Source organism: Notamacropus eugenii, chromosome 5 (genome assembly GCF_028372415.1).
Source record: "Notamacropus eugenii isolate mMacEug1 chromosome 5, mMacEug1.pri_v2, whole genome shotgun sequence".
Taxonomy (NCBI): domain Eukaryota; kingdom Metazoa; phylum Chordata; class Mammalia; order Diprotodontia; family Macropodidae; genus Notamacropus; species Notamacropus eugenii.
Genome location: NC_092876.1, coordinates 272,324,351 through 272,345,452, shown reverse-complemented (window position 1 = coordinate 272,345,452; position 21,102 = coordinate 272,324,351). Strand labels below are relative to the sequence as shown.

Sequence of the window (21,102 nt, the reverse complement as noted above, 5' to 3'; positions counted from 1 at the left end):
AAATGCCTCTAGTGTCTGCAAATCAGACTGGCAAATCCCATACTGCTAGGCATAACTAGCATACCAAACATACCTAGTTTCTAGGTGCTTGAGACGCTATTCTTCCCTCATGCCTACTCATAACCTTCTGAAGAAAGGTCAAAACTAAAGGTGACACCATATTCCTCCTTTATCTTTCTCCTGGGTTATTTGCTGGGAACAGGCTTCTTCACCTCTATGCAAGGTCTATGGCTGTTTCTTTCATTATAGACTTTCTCTCCTCATCTCCTAATTCTCCCATCCCAAACAGTGAAAATATTCAGAAAGACATGGCAAGAAACGGAACTGAGTATCTAGATTCATTTGTTCACTCGGTGTGTATTTTTTTATGTCCCCTCTAAAGGAATAAATCTGATGTCTATGGAGATAAGGAACCACACTGTCATGACTGAGTTCGTCTTGCTTGGTATCCCACACACAGAAGGGCAGGAACGAGTGCTCTGTGTTGTCTTCTTGATCTTCTACCTTTGTACCCTGCTGGGGAACCTTCTCATCCTTGTGGTTGTAATGTCTAATTCCCGTCTCCACACTCCTATGTATTTCTTCTTGTACAACTTATCGGTTCTAGATATTGGCTTCTCCTCAGTCAGTACCCCGAAGATGCTGGCAAACCTTTTGGTGAGGAATCAAGTCATTTCCCTTGGTGGTTGTATGTCCCAGGTTTTCTTTTATCACTTCTTGGGCAGTGCTGAGTGTCTGCTTTATACGGTAATGGCCTATGATCGATTTGCAGCCATTCGTCACCCATTACGTTACACCATCATCATGAACCGCCGTGTTTGTACCATTCTGGCCGGGACCTGGTTCACCAGTTCTTTTCATGCTACTGTTCTTACCACACTAACCTTCCAGCTGCCCTACTGTGGTTCAAATGTGATAGACTACTTTTTCTGTGACATCTTTCCTGTAGTCAAGTTGGCCTGCGGCAACACCCTCATCATTGAGATAGTGAGCTTTACCAATATTACTCTTGTGTCCATGTCCTGCTTCCTCCTTATCTTGACCTCCTATGTTTCATTGTCATTGCTATTCTGAAGATGCACTCAGCTGAGGGTCGGTGCAAGGCAGCATCTACCTGTGTGTCTCATCTCTCTGTTGTCACTCTGTTTTTTGGGCCCTGTGCCCTCATCTATACCTAGCCCTCTCTGAGTGAAGTGCTAGTGACTCCTGTTCAGATTTTTGGCAATGTCGTCACCCCTATGCTTAATCCCACAATATACACCCTTAGGAATAAGGATGTCCAGGGAGCACTAAAGAAGCTGGCCGGGGGACAGGTCACATCAGAGAGAAGTCACTAGCTGACGCACAAGTCAATTTACCTTTCTTATCCTCCAAAGGTTTGAAATGAAGACAAAAATCAAATGTATTAAATATTGGAGAAGTTTCCATATCAAAGATAAGGAAGAGCTATTCTTCATGATGCTAAGTTTTGATAGTCTCCATATTCTCATTAGAGGCCAAAGTAGGTCTGGAAACACCAAGCGATAGCAACTGCTAGCCATAATTATTATTAATAATATTGTTAATAATAAAACAACTATCTTTTATGTAGCGCTTTAAATGTTGAGAAGCACTATGTCTACGTAAATTGTCTTTTGAGGCTCCTGAGACTTTGAGCTGGTCTAGGGGGAGGAGGAATTGTTTTAGAAATAAGTGGTATCTGGGGAAGAATAGGGTAGAAGTGCTCAGAAATAGGGCCCTGGAAAAGGTACTCAAATAGAAGCAGGACAGCTTTTGCTACAATGAAGTCAGAATCCCGGAACTGAAAAGACATCAAGAGCCAATACATGCATATCCAATACATACCTGAATGTACCTCATAATGATTGTCTCCATTAAAGCTCTTTTGTGACAGGAAACTCTTGTTTGAGGAAGCCCATCCCATTTCTAGATCATTCTAAAAGTTGAGAAAATTTTCCTTATATTGAGTTAAAAATTGGCTTCTGCGAATTTTACACATCAGTCTCAGGGTCATGCTAACTGAGCTTCCTAAAAGTCGTGGATTGAAAGCCTTATTATTTTTGCAAAAAGCAGTATACAATATTTTTCTTGGGTAGTTAATGCCACCATGACTCTCTGTGTGACCAGCAAAAACAATCCTTCACTCTGCTCTCAGATCTCAGAATTCAACCTCAAAGTCAGAAGTTCCCTCTCTCAGGGACTGTCCAGCAGTCAATCAATAAGCATTTGCTATTTTCCAGCCCCTGTGCTAAGGTCTAGAAGTGAAGAAAAAAAGTCCATGCTATCGAGAAACTCATTCTAATGACATAAAATGCAAATAACTTCAAATAACATACAAGATATATAGATATAGGTACACATATATGTATAAATATACCTAGATATCTTGCATATACATAAAAGGCAATCTCAGTAAGAAGTTACTAACGATGGAAGGGACTAGAATAGGTCTTTTTAAGACAGTGGGGTTTGAGCTGAATCTTGGAGGAAGTCAGGAAAACTCAGAAGCAGAGGTGACAAGGAAGAGTAATCCAGGAACAGGGAACACTGAGTAGGATGGCAAGGAGGAGAGTGTAGCTGGAGCAGAGAGTATATGGGAGGAAAGAAAATATAAGAAGTCTAAAAAGGTAGGGAAAAAGGGACAGGTTGCAAAGTGTTTTACATCCCAAATAAAGCATTTAATATTTGATCCTGGTGGGAATAGGGAGGTACCAGAATTTGAGCAGGAGTCGGGGTATAGAGGGGTATGTGTGATATAGTCAGACTTGCCCTTTAACAAAAATCACTTCAGCAACTGAGAAGACAGATTGGAGTGGAGAGAAACTTGAGGCAGAGATGCCAACCACAAAGCTATTGCAATATTCCTGACATGTGATGAAAGCTTGCACCAGAGTGGTAGCTGTGTGACTGGGAGAGAAGGAAGATAAAATAGGAGGAATGATTTAAAAGTAGATGTGACAAGACTTGATAGAAGATTGGATATGTATCGAAAATACAAGTGAGGAGCTAAAGATGGTACTAGGATTGAGACAGGGTAACTAGAAGAATGGTTATATATAGCAATATGGAAGTTTCAAAGAGAGAAAGCTATAAGAGGAAAAAATATTAAGTTCCATTTTGGTCATGTTTCAGATGTCTGTGGGGCATCCAGTCTGAGAGGTCCATAATGGGATGTGGGGCTAGAACTCAGAAGAAAGATTAAATTTGGTAATCACCCTCAAAGACATAGTAGGGGATAAAATATCAAGTTCAGGGAAATAACATTCTAGTATGACTAGAATGGAAAGTTCATGAAAGAGGGTAGCATGAAACAAGCCTAGCAAGGCAGAGTGAAGTAAAATTGAATAGTGTCTTAAATTATTGGCAGTTGAACTTATATTGTATTATAGAGGCAATATGAGACCATGGATTGACATGATCAGATTCATGTTTTAGGAAGATCATTTACATTTTTATATTGTGATTGTATCACTACATAAAAAGCAATGGACTGGAAGCTGGGTGGCATGGTGGATATTATGCTGATCCTGGATTCAGGAAGACTTAAGTTCAAAGACACTTATCAGACAATTATCTATAGGTCATCTTGGGCCATTCACTTAACCTCTATTTGCTTCAGTTTCCTCAACCATAAAATGGTGATAAAAATAGCTTTTAACTCCCAGGGTTATCATAAGGATCAAATGAGAAAATATTTATAAATATTATTTATAAAATTCTTAGCATAGATCTGGCACATAGTAGGTGCTTAATAAGTATCTTGCTTCCTTTCTTCCTCCTTACTTCCTTCTTTTTTCCTCCTTCCCTCCCTTCCTACCTTGTTTCTTTCTTTCATTCCTTCTTTCTTTCTTGCCTAAATTTCTCCTTTCCACCTGCCCTTCATTCCTTCCCTCCTTCCCTTCTTTCCTCCTTCTTTCTTTCTCTCCTTCCTTCCCTCCTTGCCTCCTTCCTTCTTTCTTTCCTTTCTTTCATCCTTCTTTTCTAAGTGACCATGGACCAGGTAGTTCCTCTCTCTGGTTTCCAGTTTTCTCATTTTTTTTAATTAAAGAGGTTAGACTAATTGACCACTAAAGTCTTTTCCAGTGTCAAATCTAGGATCCTGGTATAATTCAGGCTTGCCTAGGCATGCCTGGTTCTCCTAACATAGAGATACTTTCCATTCCCTATTATGTCAGGAAGGATAGCCCCCTTTGATTGGCTGGATCTTTTAAACTGTCAAGACTGAGCCAGTTGCTCTCTTTCTGGCACAAGATCTTTTCCAACAGCTATTGTCTGCTACTCTTTCCTGTTTGATACATAGGGTAAAGATCCCATTTTACCCACAGCTGTAATGATATTAATTGAACCACTGAGAGGGGAAGGGCTTTCTTCTTCTGCCCCTCCTATATCTTGACTCCAAGAAATGGACCTTTCTTTTTATTTTTCATTTGTCCTTCTCAGTTTCAGATATCAGCTGCAATCCACAATGGACCTGTAAGTTTGAGTCATGGCAACAAATTGGAGCAAGGATTTCAGGTAGCATGTTGGAGCAACTTAGTGGCACAGAAGCCCTGAAAAACTAGGGTGCTTGGGTCTTGAGCCTGAGGGGAATTGGGACTTTCAACTGAGATTGTACTCTATCAGAACCAAAATGAACTATGAACCTAATCCCCTTCCACTCCCCATAGAATGGGGTGATGCAGGTTTGGGGGAGAGGAGGACTAAACCTCTCATATGATGGGAGAATGAGTTTCTATATTTGTGATTATACTTTATGAAATAAATAATTCTGAGTAAAAACTAATTTGATTGTTAATAGCTAATGGAACTGGGGTAGTGGTGACCCCCTACACTTGCAAAGAACACAATTAATGGAGGCTGGAACCATTTTCAGAGAACCTAGACACTCTCTCATCTCCTTAATGGTAATAAAGAATTATGAAGGAAGGGGGAAATCTGACTTACATGACCTTCCAGGTAGTGAAGGCCATGATAGTCTGTTATACTAGGACCCTTGACCATTCTCCCTCCCATTCTTCTAAGGTCCCTTGAGATGCCCTCTTGTTAAATTCTCCCATTTACTACAGAGAAGGGGTAAATTTATATTTACAAAAAGGGCTATGAAAATTCTTATTCCCTGACACATGCACTAAAAAAACAGTAGTAAAATACCCACAAAGGAAACATGTAGAGTATAACTTTAGGGTAGTGTCATCAGACTTTTCTACTGTCTAAATATATCTCCACATACTTAAATCTGCTTATATAGAAGCCATGCTACTGATGTCAGTGTCAAAGTACTCTCAAACTGGAGACTACTAGGTTCCAGGGGACCACAGTGCTCCTCTCTGGTCACAAGCCCCAGGTCCCTGAAGACTCAAAAAGTTTGGCATAGAACTTGAGGGCACAGGAAAATTCTTGACCTTATTGGTAACATAATTCCAAAATTTGCCCATGATGAACTTTGAAGTTGTGTGGTTCCTAGAGGTTCCCCTATAATTCCAAAGGGAAAACTCTGAGCAAAGAAGAGAACCTGAACATGAGAATCAGTCAAAACCCTTCCTATATTTTTACAGCTTGAAGAGATAAATACAAGCATAGGGACAGAGAGCTAAGAAAAATAGCTAAGGTAAGGTATAAGGTCTTTCCTGAGGTTTTAGCCATTAATGGGATTCAAGGAAACAGAAAAGTCCCTCAATAGAGATATCTACCCAAAAACTGTTCAGAGAGACCATTGAGAACCAAGAATTCAACCTGAACCTTACATCTAAGACTTGAGTCCTCCTTCTTTATTCTAGTGCAGGAGCATAGCCTCAGTGTCTTATACATCCACTTGGAGACCCTTGCGTTACTTCATGCATGGACTGTTGGATATTTTTAATTTTTTTTTCCACTTTTGCCATACTCTCCCGGCTCTAGCCCCCCCCCCAAATCTGAGATCTTTGAGGACCTCTCCCCATCATGAAATGCCTCCCTCTGAAAACACTCTGCTTTGCTTCACACACTCCCAAATGGTAGCAACATGGCACAATGCAAAAAGTACTGGATTTAGTGTCAGAGGTTCTGGATTCCAATTGTTTCTCTGCTACACACTACCTGTATGACTTTGGTCCAATCACTTAACCTCTCTGGAGCTCAGTTTCCCAATCTGCAAAATAAAAGACAAGCTAGCTGACATTTGATATCCTTCCCAGCTCTGAATCCATGACACTATGATCCCATATCCTTAATCTGGCTTTCTATTACCCCTTCTACATTTTTTCCTTAAGGAATTTAACTAAAGTATCATAGCCACACAGAATAGAGCAGGTGAGTGCAGAAACCAAAAAGATTTGTCTTCTACCACAGGACTGAGTTGAAAGATTTAAGATTGTTTTCACAGACTAATGACTGTGGCAGTATTGGGTGTCTCCATACACACTGAGAAACCTGTCAGAGCAGAATGTCTAAGTAAGTAAGTAAGTAAGTAAGAAAGTAAGTAAGTAAGAAAGAGGCATTTACAAATGTGTCTTGTTCTGTCCCCAACCTGAATCATAGTTCATTAAATATGCCCCAGGAAACACAAGGAGTTATGCTCATACCTGAATATCCAGTTGCCTATTGATTGGTCTCCTTGTCTCAAGTCTCTCCCCATTGTTGTCCAACCTCCGTTTAATTGTCAAACTAATTTTCCTAAAGCATAAATTTAACCATGTCATACCCCATTCAATCAGCTCTGGTGACTCTATTGATTTTAGGTCAAATATAAAATCCTCTGATTTTTAAAGTCCTCTATGACCTGACACCTTCCTACCTTTCTAGCCTTTTTACTCCAGAGCAATGAATTTCCTCCTCTTGCTTCTTGTCTTTCCAGAGAATTAAGTCCTTGTCTTCTCTAATCCTCACTCTGTCCTCTGAGCAGCTAAGTGAGCTGTGTGAGGATCAGGGAGGAAGGAAAGGAGGGTCCTTCTGGTTCCCTTGCCTGACCAGGTGGAAGGTGAGACAGTAAATGAGGAGGAACTGGACATCTACTGTAGCTATGGTCAGGTACATACACAGCTAATTCTGACCCTCATTTGTTCAAGAATATCTTGACCACTGCTTCTGACAGGATTTTTAGTCAAAGAGGCTGCATTGAGAAGACAAAGATAGTCACACAACACCAGCTGAGCACCAGGTAATTTTCAATCCTCCCAAGTAACAGGTCACCAATCATCCCTATATGCTTATGCCTCAAGAAGGCCAGCAGGTCAAGTGATAAGATCTGTGTTGATGGTGATCAAGTAGAGCCTCTTTAGAAAGATTGTCAGGAATGTTACTGGGATTGAAACGAGGGTGAGCTAACTTGCAAATCCAGGAGGCTGAGGGAGAACCTGCTCATTATTTTCAATGCTACTCCAATATTAATCCATTAAACCAGAATATACATGATTGAAGCTATTGTGGAATGTCAAGATCTGGGGAGTTGATGTAAAACCTTGAGGTCACTGGCATATCCTGCTGGTAGTATATTTTCTAGACCTAATGTAGGGAGTAAAACACCAAGATACTCAGTTTATTTCCCACATATAAAGCAAAGTAGCACGCACTGCAAAAAAATTCTTGAACTTGATGACAGGAATGAAGCTGTCTACGGTGCCAGGTAACTCCACTGCTCACCCCACCCCTCAGTCGAGGCTGCATCCCACACCAGGCAAGCCTTCACTCAGTAACCAAATAGTCAGGGAGGGACACCTACTTAACTGAATTGCAATCATACTGACCATAATATAGTAGTGAAAAAGTGAAAGAAAAAGCAAACAGTGGGCAAATAACCTTTTAGCACCTCAGAAGTTCTCAGCATCAATGACTAAACAAATTGTAGCATATTAAAATAAAATAACAGCTATGAAGAATTCAGAACAGCATTTAAAACTGTCCTGTGAATTGATATAGAGAGAAGTAAGCAGAACTAGGAAAACAATATACACGACTACTAAAATGGAAATGGAAATGTATCAAAAGACAGTGGATATAAGCAGTTGCATAAATAGACTGAGGCAAGATAGAATCCCCAAGAACAACCTGATTAAAGAAGCCTGCATGGAGCAATTTGAGAGGGTAAGGGGAATCTGGGTAAATGAAGTATTCAACTGAGTTATACACCTGTGTAGGAAAATGGTGAGGGAATTCTCAGTCCATTCACCAGAGGTTAAAACAATGACTCCTGATCTCTCTAAAAGGTTGAACATCTCTCCAAAAACCTCCATTTTCTATCATCATGATCAACACAGAGATTTACATGGCTGCCAAAATTTGCTGTTATTAGTCTTGAACATGCATGAAGGTACAGAGAAGTCCAATAAAGAAGCAGACACTGCAAGCATTGGTAGCATTTGGCTAGCATAATATTCTGAAAACTGCCTGCTCACATCCTTTGACCATTTATCAATTGGGGAATGATGTATTCTTATTGGATAAATGAGACCTTTATCAAAGAAATTTACTGTGAAATTTTCTCCTGCCTTCCTTCTAATCTTGGTTTTGTTTCTGCAAAAGTTTTTTAATTTGATGTAATCAAAATCGTCTGTTTTACATATTGTAAAGCTATCTCTTGTTTGGTAATAAATTCTTCCCTTATCCATAAATCTGACAGGTAAAATATTCCATGCTCCCCTAATTTGCTTATATCACCATTTATGTCTAAATCATGTAACCATTTTGACTTTATCTCAGCATATGTTGTAAGTTGTTGATCTATAACTATTTTCTGCCAAATTATTTTCCAGTAATTTTGTCAAATAATGGTTTACTGTCCTCAAATATTAGACCTTTGGGTTTGTCAAACATTAGATTACTATGCTCATTTACCACTGTGTATTATGTACCTAATCTATTCAATTCATTACTATATCCCTTTTTTCTCCCAAGTAATAGTATTTTATATTTTTCCAATTACATGTAAAGATAGTTTTCATCATTTACTTTTATAAGATTTTGAATTCCAAATTTTCCTCCTCCCTCCCACCCTTCTGTCTTCTACCCCTCCCTTCTCCCCAAGATAGCAAACAATCTACTACAGATTACACATGCACAATTATATTATTCACATTTCCACATAAATCATGTTGTAAAAGAAGAATCAGAACAAAAGGGAAAAATCACAAGAAAGAAAAGTGAAAACAATATGCTGCATTCTGCATTCAGACTCCACAGTTCTTTAGAATGATATGTACATTTTTGTACATAGAATATATGGGAATTTGTTTCCATAGTCTATGCATATTTACTATCAGGATTTTCTTTTTATTTTCTAATTATACTTTGGGAAGTGTAGAATGGAGAGATAATGAATATTGGTTTTAAAATTATAAGTTCAAAATGAAAAGAAAACAGTCCATTCATTTTTACTAAACCAGGGAGAAAAGTTCTTTAAATAAAAAGGCTAGGATTATCTTCAGTCCCTTAAATTAGCTTGAACTCACCAGCCTCAAGAACCACAGATTTTTAGCATTAGTATCTCTGAAGTTAAACAGCTCAACCCATGACTAAACAGGAATCTGTTCTACAGCAACCCTGTGGTGTGGAAGCTATTACTACCCAGATTTTACAGTTGAGGAAACTGAGATAAAAGGATTAAGTGACTTTCCCAAGGTCACACAGCTAATACATTTCTGATTTCAATTCAGGTCATGCTGACTCTAGACCCAGGGATCTATCCACTATGTCACCTAACTGCTTCAAGATTCCTTCAATCTTCATTCAGGGTCCCACTATTTTGATTCATAACTCCCCCAATATAAGTACTATTTCAGAGCTCACCCACATTTCATTTTACTTTCCCAGATTCTTTTCCTCATTAACCATAGAACTTCATCCATCCATGGGTGAATGGGCTCCCTTTGTGTATTTTCTTTATTCATTATGAAAGATCTTTGAGGGTAGGGACCATTACTAGCATTTAACATAGTGCTGAGCACAGAGTAAGGGTTTAATAAATGTTCTCTCACTTTTCTTTTTCTTTTTTCTTTCTTTCTTTCCCTTTCCCTTCCTTCCTTCCTTTCCTTCTCTCTTTCTCTCTCCCTTCTTTCCTTTCCTTCTCTCTTTCTCTCTCCCTTCCTTCCTTCCTTCCTTCCTTCCTTCCTTCCTTCCTTCCTTCCTTCCTTCCTTCCTTCCTTCCTTCCTTCCTTCCTTCCTTTCATCTAGTAGAAAGATAGCACAGGATCATGAACTTTTAAACACACTAAAATCTCATCATCTGCCTATTACTTTTTTTATTTAATTATTTCTTATTTGATTATCAAGCATTCACTTTTCTCCTCTTTCACATCCTTCCCCTCACTGGAAAAATATAAAACCTTTGTAATAAATCATGTTTGTCCTTCATTGCCGAAGAAGACCATGCCATCACAGAAATGATGACATGACTTGCACTTGACTTTGTTTTGAGTGAGGGAGGTTTGTGCAGGTCACCAGCCTCACCTCAGGATGACTGGAGATGACCCAGGATGCACCCAGAGACCTTGGGTCCTTTAGGCCATGGTCTTTGCAGGTACTTACTTACTTAGTATGTCTACGCCCATTCACTGAATAGGCCTATTTAAGAAGTAGCCAGGGCATAGCCCCTTTAATGAGGTCAAGAAAAGAAAGAAGTCAGGCTGGGTGGAAAACGGCAACAGTTACTATTGATAATCATTCTGAAGCTAGGGGGGTCCAGGAGAGCCCTTAGGCAGGGACCTAGGGCCCATTGGAGTCCCAGTTTCATAGTGCAGTAAGTTTAAGGTTCTGAGAGAGGACAGGGGAAAGGAAAGGAAAAGGAAAGGAAAGGAAGGGAAGGGAAGGGGAAAGGAGAAGGAAAAAGGAAACAGGAAGGGAAAGGAGGCAGTAAAACCCAGGTCAACTGGGCAACTTTTAGCCATCCAAATTTCCATTCCCCAGTCCTCTCCCAAAACTTTAAACCTACTACACTCCGAAACTGGGAGTCCAAGCGGCTCCTGCACCCGCCCCCCCCCCCCCCCCCCCCCCGTTTCCCACCCAGCCTGATGTCTTTCTTTTGTTGACCTCCATAAAGGAGCCATGCCCTGGCTCCTTAAACAGGCCTATTCAATGAATGGGCATTGTCTCATCCTAAGTGAGTCCCTGCAAAGGCCTTGTCCTAACGTAACAAATACACAGTTAAGCAAAAGAAATTCCTGTTCTGCTTATGTCCAAAACTTTCATGTTTTGCACATTAGTCCTTCCCATTACATTTTTTTGGTGACTGCATATCTTTCCATTTATTTTAGCACCTCATTATCCATGATTATTTTTGTTTTATTTCATCTTAGATTCTTGGAGATCTTTGTTTAGGGACCAACTAAACTTGAAACTTTGTTTCTGAAAAGTCAGGTGTGGAGGTGGCCCCACTTTGTTAAGTTAGTGGCTCCCAATAGAGTCACTAGAACTGACGCAGATAGAAGACACATCAGAAAGTGCAACGTTTGGAACAGATATGACTGCTAAGCCCTTCCTAGCTGAGGTTTTCTCTCCTAAAGCAGGACACTGAATCATGGGGAGAGATCCTGTGTCTAGGGATGATTGTTTAGTTATTGGGAGATTGGCCCTCCATGTCCTGGCTTATTAAAGCAATTTGCCTCCCATGGGCTGATGGACCCTAGGGTTTCTAGGTACTTGATTCAAAAGCAGAAGGTGTGAAGTGCTCCAGAGAAACATTGTCTCTCAGGTCTCAAAAATTGCTGAAAATGCCCCAGCTTTTGCCCTAAGAGCAAGTAAAGCAGGCTAGTGTACAGGGGCTAAGGTAGGGAAACAAATGCAGACATTTTGGAAGCTTCTACTGATCTGATTCAGTTTTTCACCTGAAGAGCTGGAATGACCACTATGGCAGAGATCAGCTGAAATTATTGCAAGGATTCTTCTTGGAAAGGCAAGAGAACTGGAACAAGCTGCAGAAAGGAGAACCTTCATGCCTCAGGTTGTTCTCACTGGATAGGCCAGTATCTGAGGCCTAATATAGTTGCTGATGGGATCCCTGATAATTCAGAGGGTAAGTTTCCTGTCTGAGTATTTTTTTTTCATAGTATGTTTCTTAATAGTCCAGAAACTAAAAAAAATTCCCACTGAATGAAAAGGGAAGCTCTTCTAGACTAGTAGATGACTTTAAGAAGAATGAATTAGAAGGCTGGCACAGGGGAATGACCTTGATCCTAAAATAAACTTTAAAAAAAACTTTAATTAATTTTAATTATAAATTAATTCATTTTTTACAATTATAGATGAATGCATTCTTACAAGTTTGCATAATTTTAATAAATAATATAGCATAGAATAATAGTTAAAACTATTATAATAAGATTGTAATTCAAACCTAGTTGACTCTTAAACTTATTTTTGACTCAGGTTTCATAGTTTTCTTTGGCCTTTATCCTGGAGAAATGTTAAGATTATACTTACTGAAGAAATGGAATTTTCTCTCCCCTTTGCAATTAAAGAAGTGCATAAGAAAGACAAAAGATGAACAGAAGAGAAAAATTTTTTTAAAGATAGAAAAGAGAAAATGATGAAAAAAGAAGGAAATGAATAGATCAGTAAATAGAGTTTGGGGCATGAATTAGTTGTTCTCAATTGACAGGTTACCTCAAAGGTAAGTAAATAAAAACTTATAGATGTCATAGGATCATTGAATTTAGAACTTTAAGAGAACTAATAGTTTATTCAATCCCTTCATTTTACAGATGAAGAAACTGAATCCTAGAGAAATTAAATGACCTGTTGAAGTTTACACACCTAGCGAGTAGCAGGACCAATACTTGAAATCCATATCCTTCGACTCCAAATCCAGGGTCATTTCCTCTAGACCAAACTGCTATCACTGATCTTTAAAGAACGAGGGAGAACAAGAGGTAGTAGAAGGAGGAGGAGGCAAAAATTATTCGAGGTTTCAAAAGGAGAAAAGCGTTGTATTCAACAATCTTTAGTTTAGTGAATTTGACTCAGTCCTAAGCAAACACCTAGAATGACTGTTTTAAAAGATAGCTGTGTGAACATTTGCATAAGGGAGTAGTGGTCATTGTGTACCATCATGGGTTCATTAAGAAAGAAAAAAGTATGTGAGAATAATCTCATTCATTTTGGGGGGAGCAAATGGTGGAAATGTTAAAACTGGGTTTCTAGAGTTCTGAAAGCATTTAGCAAGGTTCTTTCATTTTATCCTTGTGAACAAAATGGAGATCTATGGTCTGTATGATAGATGGTATACTTAGATGACTGAGAAGCTAGTTGATTGACTAGATGCTGCAAATATGGATGCTTAATACATCAGAGTTATTGCGAAAGAGGGTCTGTAGTGTAATATTGCTGTGTGCTCTGCTTTTGGTCCTATTCTGTTCTACACATGTCTTAAAAACTTTGATGAACTTGTAGATGGTCATTTTCAAGTGACACGAAGATTTCAGGGATGATCAAAATATTGAATGGCAAAAGCAGGATGCAGAAAAGCTCCTGATAGTTTGGAACAGTTGTCTAAAGCTAATAAGTATCCAAATGATTCCCAACTGTACTGTGTTCTAGTCAGACCACATGAGGAATATTGTGTCCCATTTTGTTTGTCACATATTAAAAGGAAAGCCACAAGTGGAACTATGTCCTTAGAAGCATGACCCCTGGAATCCAATCCTTCTGCTTCATAGAATCCTTAAATTCCTTCAAGCAAAACCCAGGTTCCACACCCTGAAACCTTTAACAAATTATCTCACCAATTGGTGCCTTTCTCTCTAACTCTCACTCTTTCCCTCCCTCTCTCTCTATATGTGTATACATACATACATACATACACACACACACACACACACACACATACACTTTTTTGTGTTTTCTTGTATATATCCTTCTAAAATATATAAACTCCTTGAGAGTAACCCTTTTGGGGAACCAGTTCAACTTTCAACTATTTTCTTCTCTTAATTCCCTTGCCCCCTTACTCTATCAAAGATACTGTCCATCCAAGTCTCACCACTGGACTCCCCCCACTAACCACTGCTTTCCTCTGACTCATATGTTGCTAAACAAAGCTGGTGAAAATCATGAAACCACGCTGACTGGATCCATTGAATGTTTATATAACATAATCTCAACTGGGCCTTCACTGGGGCAAAGAAATTCTTTCATCCATCCCTAATAGTCTCACTACTCCACTCACCATAGTGGATTTTCTAAACTTTTTCATACTTCTTCAGACTTATGATGGCCTCACCTCACCCCTTCAGCTGAGGTGGAAGGAAATACAGTTAGAATAGTAACTGTGAAAAAAAAGTTTTGAAACAAGTTTCTTTGAATCACTTAGCTCTTCTCAGCAATACAATGTTCCAAGAAAACTCTGAAGGACTTGCGATGAAAAATTTTGTCCATCCCCGGAGAAAGAACTGATGGTGTCAGAATACAGACCAAAGCATGCTTTTTTTTTTTAACTTTATTTTTCTGGAGTTTTTTGTTTGTTTGTTTGTTTTTGTCTCTGTTTTCTTTTACAACATGACTAATACGTAAATATTTTGCATGACTACACATGTATAAACTATATCAAATTACTTGCCTTCTCAATGAGGGGGTATGTAGTGGGGAGGAAGAGAGAGAATTTGGAACTCAGTTTTAAAAATGAATGTAAAAAGTTGTTTTTGCATTTAACTGGAGAAGAATAAAAAACTAAATGAACAAAAAAGAGGTTGTCTGCAGTATACATATTGCTTTCAGATATCAACTCATCATTCTATTTCTTTGAGAATTTGAAAAAAATTGGCTTCAAAATACCTTAATTATTCATTTACTCACTATCCAAAGATTTTTGTCTGTCATGATATACTAGAAGTTAGTCCTAGGCATCCAAAAATCCCTTCAGACTTCCAAAATCCTGAATTTTTTTTGTCAGTGTATCTCCATTTTTAATTTGCTTTTTTAGATGTTCTTTCAGATTTTTGATTGTCCTCTTCTGGATAAATTAGAAAGAGGAGAAGAAGAAGCAAATATGTAAAAAGTTTTACTCCTGGCATTTCTAAAATTTCACGCAATTTAATAACGTTTATTAAGCCCTTCCTTTTTGAAAACTACTACACTAAGCATTGATGATACAAAATAAAAAATAATCTCTGTCATCAGTGTACTTGATTTTCCACTTCCTAGCCCCAGATTGGAATCTTTTGATGATGAATAGGTTTCCCTTATAAACATGATTCTAACCCATTCTACGCCCTCCTCTGTATAACTAAGGGATTCTAGCATAAAATAATAAATAAAAATAAATAAAATAAAAATTTTAACATTAATCTTGACCTCTTCTGTTACAAAGTAACAACAATCCTTTATTTTCCACTAAAACTTTAAAAGCACATCTGCACAGAAGAAAACTATTTAAAATAGAATATTTAAGGAGTAATTTCCTTATAGATTACTCAGAGCTTCAGAATTCTCAACAGAGGACATCAGTTGGTTGGAAAGTTCAATTTGAGGTTTCTCTTCTTTTTTTTTATTGGGGCCAGGGAAGCAAGAGAGGAAATAACGATATTGATAATTCTTTTTTTTTTTCCTTCAGCTTTTCAGTGAGAGTTCTGTGGACCATGGAAATAGCAGCACCATAGTGACTGGATTTGTCTTCAGGGGACTAGTGCAGTCTCTAGAATTACGGGCCCTACTATTTGCTGTTTTTTTTGTTGTATACTTCACTGCCATTTGGGGAAACTTCTTTGTAGTTCTGATTATCTGGACTAGCCCTCGTCTCCATACACCCATGTACTCCCTCCTAGGTCACTTGTCTTTTGTTGACATTTGCTATTCTCTAATAGCCACTCCAAGGATGCTGAGGGATCTGTTGGCAGAGAGCAAGCAAATCTCATTTTCAGGTTGCTTTACCCAGCTTTTCTTCATCCATTTCCTGGGTGGCACTGAGATCCTTCACCTGGTAGTCATGGCATTTGACCGCTACATTGCCATCTGCAGACCACTACATTATACTTCCATTATGAATCCAGCTACCAGGAGCCATTTCTTATTGGCCTCTTGGCTAGGAGGATTGGTGCATTCATCCCTCCAACTTGCCCTCTTGCTTCCACTTCCATTCTGTGGTCCCAACCAGTTGGACAACTTCTACTGTGACATCATTCAGGTTCTGGACCTGGCCTGCACAGACACATATGCTGTGGAACTCCTGCTGGTTGGCAACAGTGGGCTGATTACCTTGATAGTTTTTCTGGCCTTGCTTGTCTCCTATTCTGTTATCCTTCTTACCTTAAGGGCCCACTCTGCTCATGCCCGGGCCAAGGCATTATCTACCTGTGGTACCCACATAACAGTGGTGGTAATGACCTTCATTCCTGCACTCTGTGTCTATGCTTGGCCTTTTCGGGATCATTCACAGGACAAGGCTATCTCAGTGCTTCACATTGTGCTATTGCCTATGCTCAATCCCTTAGTCTATACTCTGAGGAACAAGGAGATGCATGAGGCCATGAAGGGTGGTTTCATGAGGTCTGTCCTCTGGTTGAGAAGGTGATAGAACTGACTAAAGTAAACACTAGTGTCCAGGTTAGACATGCTAGGTGTTCCTTGGATCTTTACTTCTTCTTTTGACTAGAACCCAAAATGGATTTTTCCCTTTCTCCATTACCTATCACTACATTCTAGCTTACAGTTGTAGAACTGAAAGGAAATTAGGCATAATGGAAATACCTTCTTGCTTTAATAGTGGTACTGACTGGGAAAGTGAAACCAAGATGGTGGAGTAAGGCAAGAACTTAGCAGGAACTCTCCCAAATTTACCTGCAAATAACTATAAAATAATCTCATATGAGATCTCAAACTGCATTATGAAGTGGTAATTATCAAAACAGCATGGTATAGTGGTGGAATGGTAGAATAGATTAGGAACACAATACACAGTAGTACATGACCATGGTAATCCAGTATTTGATAAACCCAAAGACCCATGCTTTTTGGACAAAAATTCACTATTTGCTGGGAAAACTATAAGAAAGTATGGCAAAAACAAGACATAGACCAACATCTTATACTGTGTACTAAGGTAAGGTTAAAATGGAAACATAATTTAGACATAAAAGATGATACCATGAACAAATTTGGAGAGCAAGGAATAGTTTACTAGTAAGATCTATGGAAAAGGGAAGAATTTATAACCTAACAAGATGTCAAGAACATTATAAGAAATGGATAATTTTATTTACATTAGATTAAAAAGATTTTGCACAGAAGAACCAATGCAACCAAGATTAGAAGGAAAGCAGAAAGCTGGGGGGAAAATTTAGAGCAAGTGTCTAATAAAGGTTTCATTTCTCAGATATATACTTAAAAATATTCAAAATTATAAGAATATGTCATTTTCCAATTGACAAATGGTCAAAGGATATGAACAGGCAGTTTTTAGAAGAATAAATCAAAGCTATCTATTGTAAAAAAAATACTCTAAATCACTATTAGAGAAAAGCAACTTAAAACAATTCTGAGGTACCACCTCACATCTATCAGATTGACTAATATAACAGAAAAGGAAAGTGATAAATGTTGGAAGGGAGGTGGGAAAAGTGGTACACTAAGACATTGGTAGAGTTGTGATTAATCTACCAATTCTGGAAAGCAATTTGGAACTATGTCCAAAGGGCTAAAAACTACATATCCTTTGATCCAGCAATACCAGTACTAAGTTTGTATCCCAAAGGGATTTTTTTTTAAAAAGGGAAAGAACCTCATTGTACAAAAATATTAATAGTAGTTCTTTTTAGTAGTGGCTAAGAATTCGAATTGAGGGGATGCCCATCAATTGAAGACAGAACAAGTGGTGGTATATAATTGAAGAGGAATACTATGTGCAAGAGCAGAAAGATTTCAGAAAAACTTGGAAAGACATATGAATTGATGCAAAGTGAAGTGAGCAGAACCAGGAGACCATTAACATCATACACCTAAACAGCAATAACAGTGAGTAACTTAGCTATCCTCAGCAATGCAATGATCTAAGAGAATTCCAAAGGACTCATGATGAAAAATTCTATCCACTTTCAGAGAAAGAATTGATGGAATCTGAGTGGAGATTAAAACATACTATTTTTTTTCTTTTTTTGTCTGTCTTCTCTTTCACAGCATGACTAATATAGAAATGTTTTGCATGACTGCACATGTTTAACCTATATCAAATTGTTTACCATTTCAGGGAGGGGAGACAGAGGGAGGGAGAGAATTTGGAACTCTCATTTTTCAAAAAAATAAATTATAAAATTGTTTTTACACATAATTTGAAAAAATAAAATATTATGCAATTACAATAAAAAACTGGTTGGACAAGTCTCTCTTCACTGAGATGGTCTGGATAGATATTAAGCACTCTTGAAAGTCCCCCCTACTCCACAGCAGTGAGCCTATATGATACAAAGGCTAATGGGCAATCTGCTCTCAATTGGGACCTTTTTCTCAACAGGAGGTCTCTCAGCTGTTATAAGAAAAGAGCATTGAAATGAATAGCTGAAGAAATGACTTATGAAGCAGTTAGGATATCAATGCAATTTTTAAAATCTGGTTATGGGAATGAGCTGAGCTCAGGAGATCTTAGCAATTCATGTAAAGTGGATGAGCCACCTCAACACTTCCCTTAATAGTGTCAAACTCTTGGTTGATTTTGAACTAAAACCCCTCAGTTCAAGAAAGCAATTTGCTGTAAAAAATTTGTTTTTTCTCCCCTTCAATATGCATAAAATTGCTGTTGCCTTTTGTATCTAGCATTCTCCTCTAATGTTTCTTTATTGACTTTCCTCCACCAAGTTCTTAGTGCACTATAGGATTAAGAAGTTGACATGAGAAAAAGCACAACCCCATTGTTGCCAACAAATCTAGTTTTCCACTGGAAGACATGGACAAGGTAACTAGGAAGAAGCTATTTAATTTCATTTAAATAATTCAGTATGATGAACACCCTTCCTTTGGTATCATGATTTATTTGAATTGTGCCACCATTTTTTCAGCCACTCTGAAAACTTCAATTTTCTTTGTTTCTTCCTTTTACTTCTCATAACATCTAATCATCAAATTCCCCCTCAGTGATGTTTTTCTCATCTCTTCTTAAAACCATAGATTAAGAAATGAAGTAGATATTGTACTTCATGTTATTTAAGCCCATCATTTGACAATGAAGAAATTTAGCTTAAGGAACTTGCTCAAGATCACACAGGTAGAAGAGCTGGTATTTGAACTTAGGTTCTTTGACTCCCAATCTAGTCCTTATTCTCCTCCACCTTGCTGCCTTCTCAAATTGTAAAGCACTACAGAAACTTGAGCTATTATCATCCCTATCGTAACAGATTCACAGAACATGAGATCTGGAAGGTATCTCATCAGTCATATAGTTGAAGCCATATGCCAAAAGAATCCCTGCTATTACATACTCAACAAATTTCTATCTTGCCTCTTCTTGAAGACTTTTAAGAGGGTACAGGGAGGACTGACTCTCCGTCAAGGTATTACATTACATTTTTTGACAGCTATAGTATTTAGGAAAAAAAATCTTAATAATAAGCCTAAAGTTTGCTTCTTTGTAACCAGTATTCTGATTCTATGAATTCCCTACTCAAAATCTTCAGTGGTTCATCTAACACCTTAGAATAATGCTAAAGATCCTCCTTGATCTGACCCTACAATACATAGTACAGGAAGATAACTGAAAGGGATGCAAAGTAGATGTGAAGACACTTTTTCTTTTAGATAAACAGAACAGATTGTTGAAAGTGACAAAAAAAGACCTTTTCAATATAAAGAGAAAAAGTTGCACCAACTGTTAAGGGACATAATATTTTACCACAATAAAAATGAAAGTTTTGATACTTAAAAATGGGGAAATAATTGTGTTTTAAACTTTTAAAAATTATTAATACATTGTATTATATGTATCTTAACTTCAACCCATATTGAGTATGCTGGCAGAAAATTATGACTAAAGTTAATATATGTATTGTGATTTATTTTATTATTTTGCAGTTGCTTAATTTTAGTATTCATGATGTTATTATTTCTTTTGCCTTATTGTTAAGTTAATGGTTATGTTTAAGATTTGATCATGTCATTACTTTGAATGGCCAGTTGTGTAAGTATTGCATGCCATTTGGATATATTATGATGTAAATGGCAGGTTGTATGAATGGGAAGCAAATACATCAATGGGGGCTCAAGAGCTAGAGAAGCAAAGAGGGTGGAGGGGTGTATTAGTAAGCACCCCAACATACAAAGGAGGACCTGCTATCACAGGCTCTTAGATCTGCATTCATAAAAGGAAAGGCAACTTTTGGGGAGTTAGCAATCACTTTAATCAAGCACAGGTATCAGAGATGTCAAAATTTCAGAGAAATCAAAAATCAACAGACAGTGCTTCCAAACTGCCTGACTACTAACAAACATACATCTTTATCAGAGAGGGAAGCACCAATATCTGGGTTTTTAAAAAGCCTAGGGAGATTCTTAGTGGCTTCCCAGAGTCTCCCCTGGCACATAAACCTTCTTCTAAAAACTAAGCCCCCAAAGTAAAATCTCACCCTTAGAGTATTTATACACTTTTTAGAGCCAGGGGGCATAATCCAGTGACCCAGTGCCTCAATAGAAAAAACAAAAGGTACCTGGGACTCTCCTACAAAACAACTCCCCTAATCAAGCTTCCCACAATGGGCAGCCTCATCAATGGGTGGGAAAGATCCTCCCCAATCACATTATTCAATCAGAGGCACTTTTAGTAAAATAAAAACAGAAAAAGATCCTAATTTGATTGCCATTGGTGGGGGGAGGGTTTACAAGGTTATCCCTTGGACTCTAAGAGAGTTTGAGTATAAAGCATATGGTGCTGGTTTGTTTCTGAGAATCTATACCACCACAGTGAGGGCAAGTTGGAGAGAATAAGCCAACCCAGAGAATATTAAGTATTGACACATCCTCTGTAGGAAAGAGATTTTATGTTATTTTGTTTTTATTCCACATCACTTTCACTAAATTGTGGGAGTGGTGAACACCATGATATGACTTTCTTAGATAGGTAAAAATATTTTCGTTTGATTTCTTGATTATTTTTTCTATGATTTTCAACACTCATCTCTAATAGGCTCCAGATGACAGATCTGTATAGAGCTATCCTAGACA

At 38.1% G+C, this 21,102-nt stretch overlaps 1 protein-coding gene and 1 pseudogene across 1 annotated transcript; both read left to right on the top strand.

Moving 5' to 3' along the window:
* The first annotated feature begins 399 nt into the window (after positions 1–399).
* On the top strand, positions 400–1,337 carry LOC140507858 (olfactory receptor 10D3-like; annotated as a pseudogene).
* Positions 1,338–13,015: 11,678 nt separating this feature from the next.
* On the top strand, positions 13,016–16,471 carry LOC140507857 (olfactory receptor 4N2-like). Its single transcript, XM_072615725.1, has 2 exons — positions 13,016–13,039; positions 15,515–16,471. The coding sequence occupies exons 1-2, from the start codon at positions 13,016–13,018 to the stop codon at positions 16,469–16,471; spliced, it is 981 nt and encodes a 326-aa protein (XP_072471826.1).
* The last annotated feature ends 4,631 nt before the right edge of the window (positions 16,472–21,102 follow it).

Bases quoted from the DNA above. Each gene is read 5' to 3' on its own strand.
- LOC140507857 (XM_072615725.1), top strand. From the start codon at position 13,016: ATGGGTTCATTAAGAAAGAAAAAA. The intron at 13,040-15,514 runs GTATGTGAGAAT...TTTTTCCTTCAG, and splicing joins GTTCATTAAGAAAGAAAAAA to CTTTTCAGTGAGAGTTCTGT.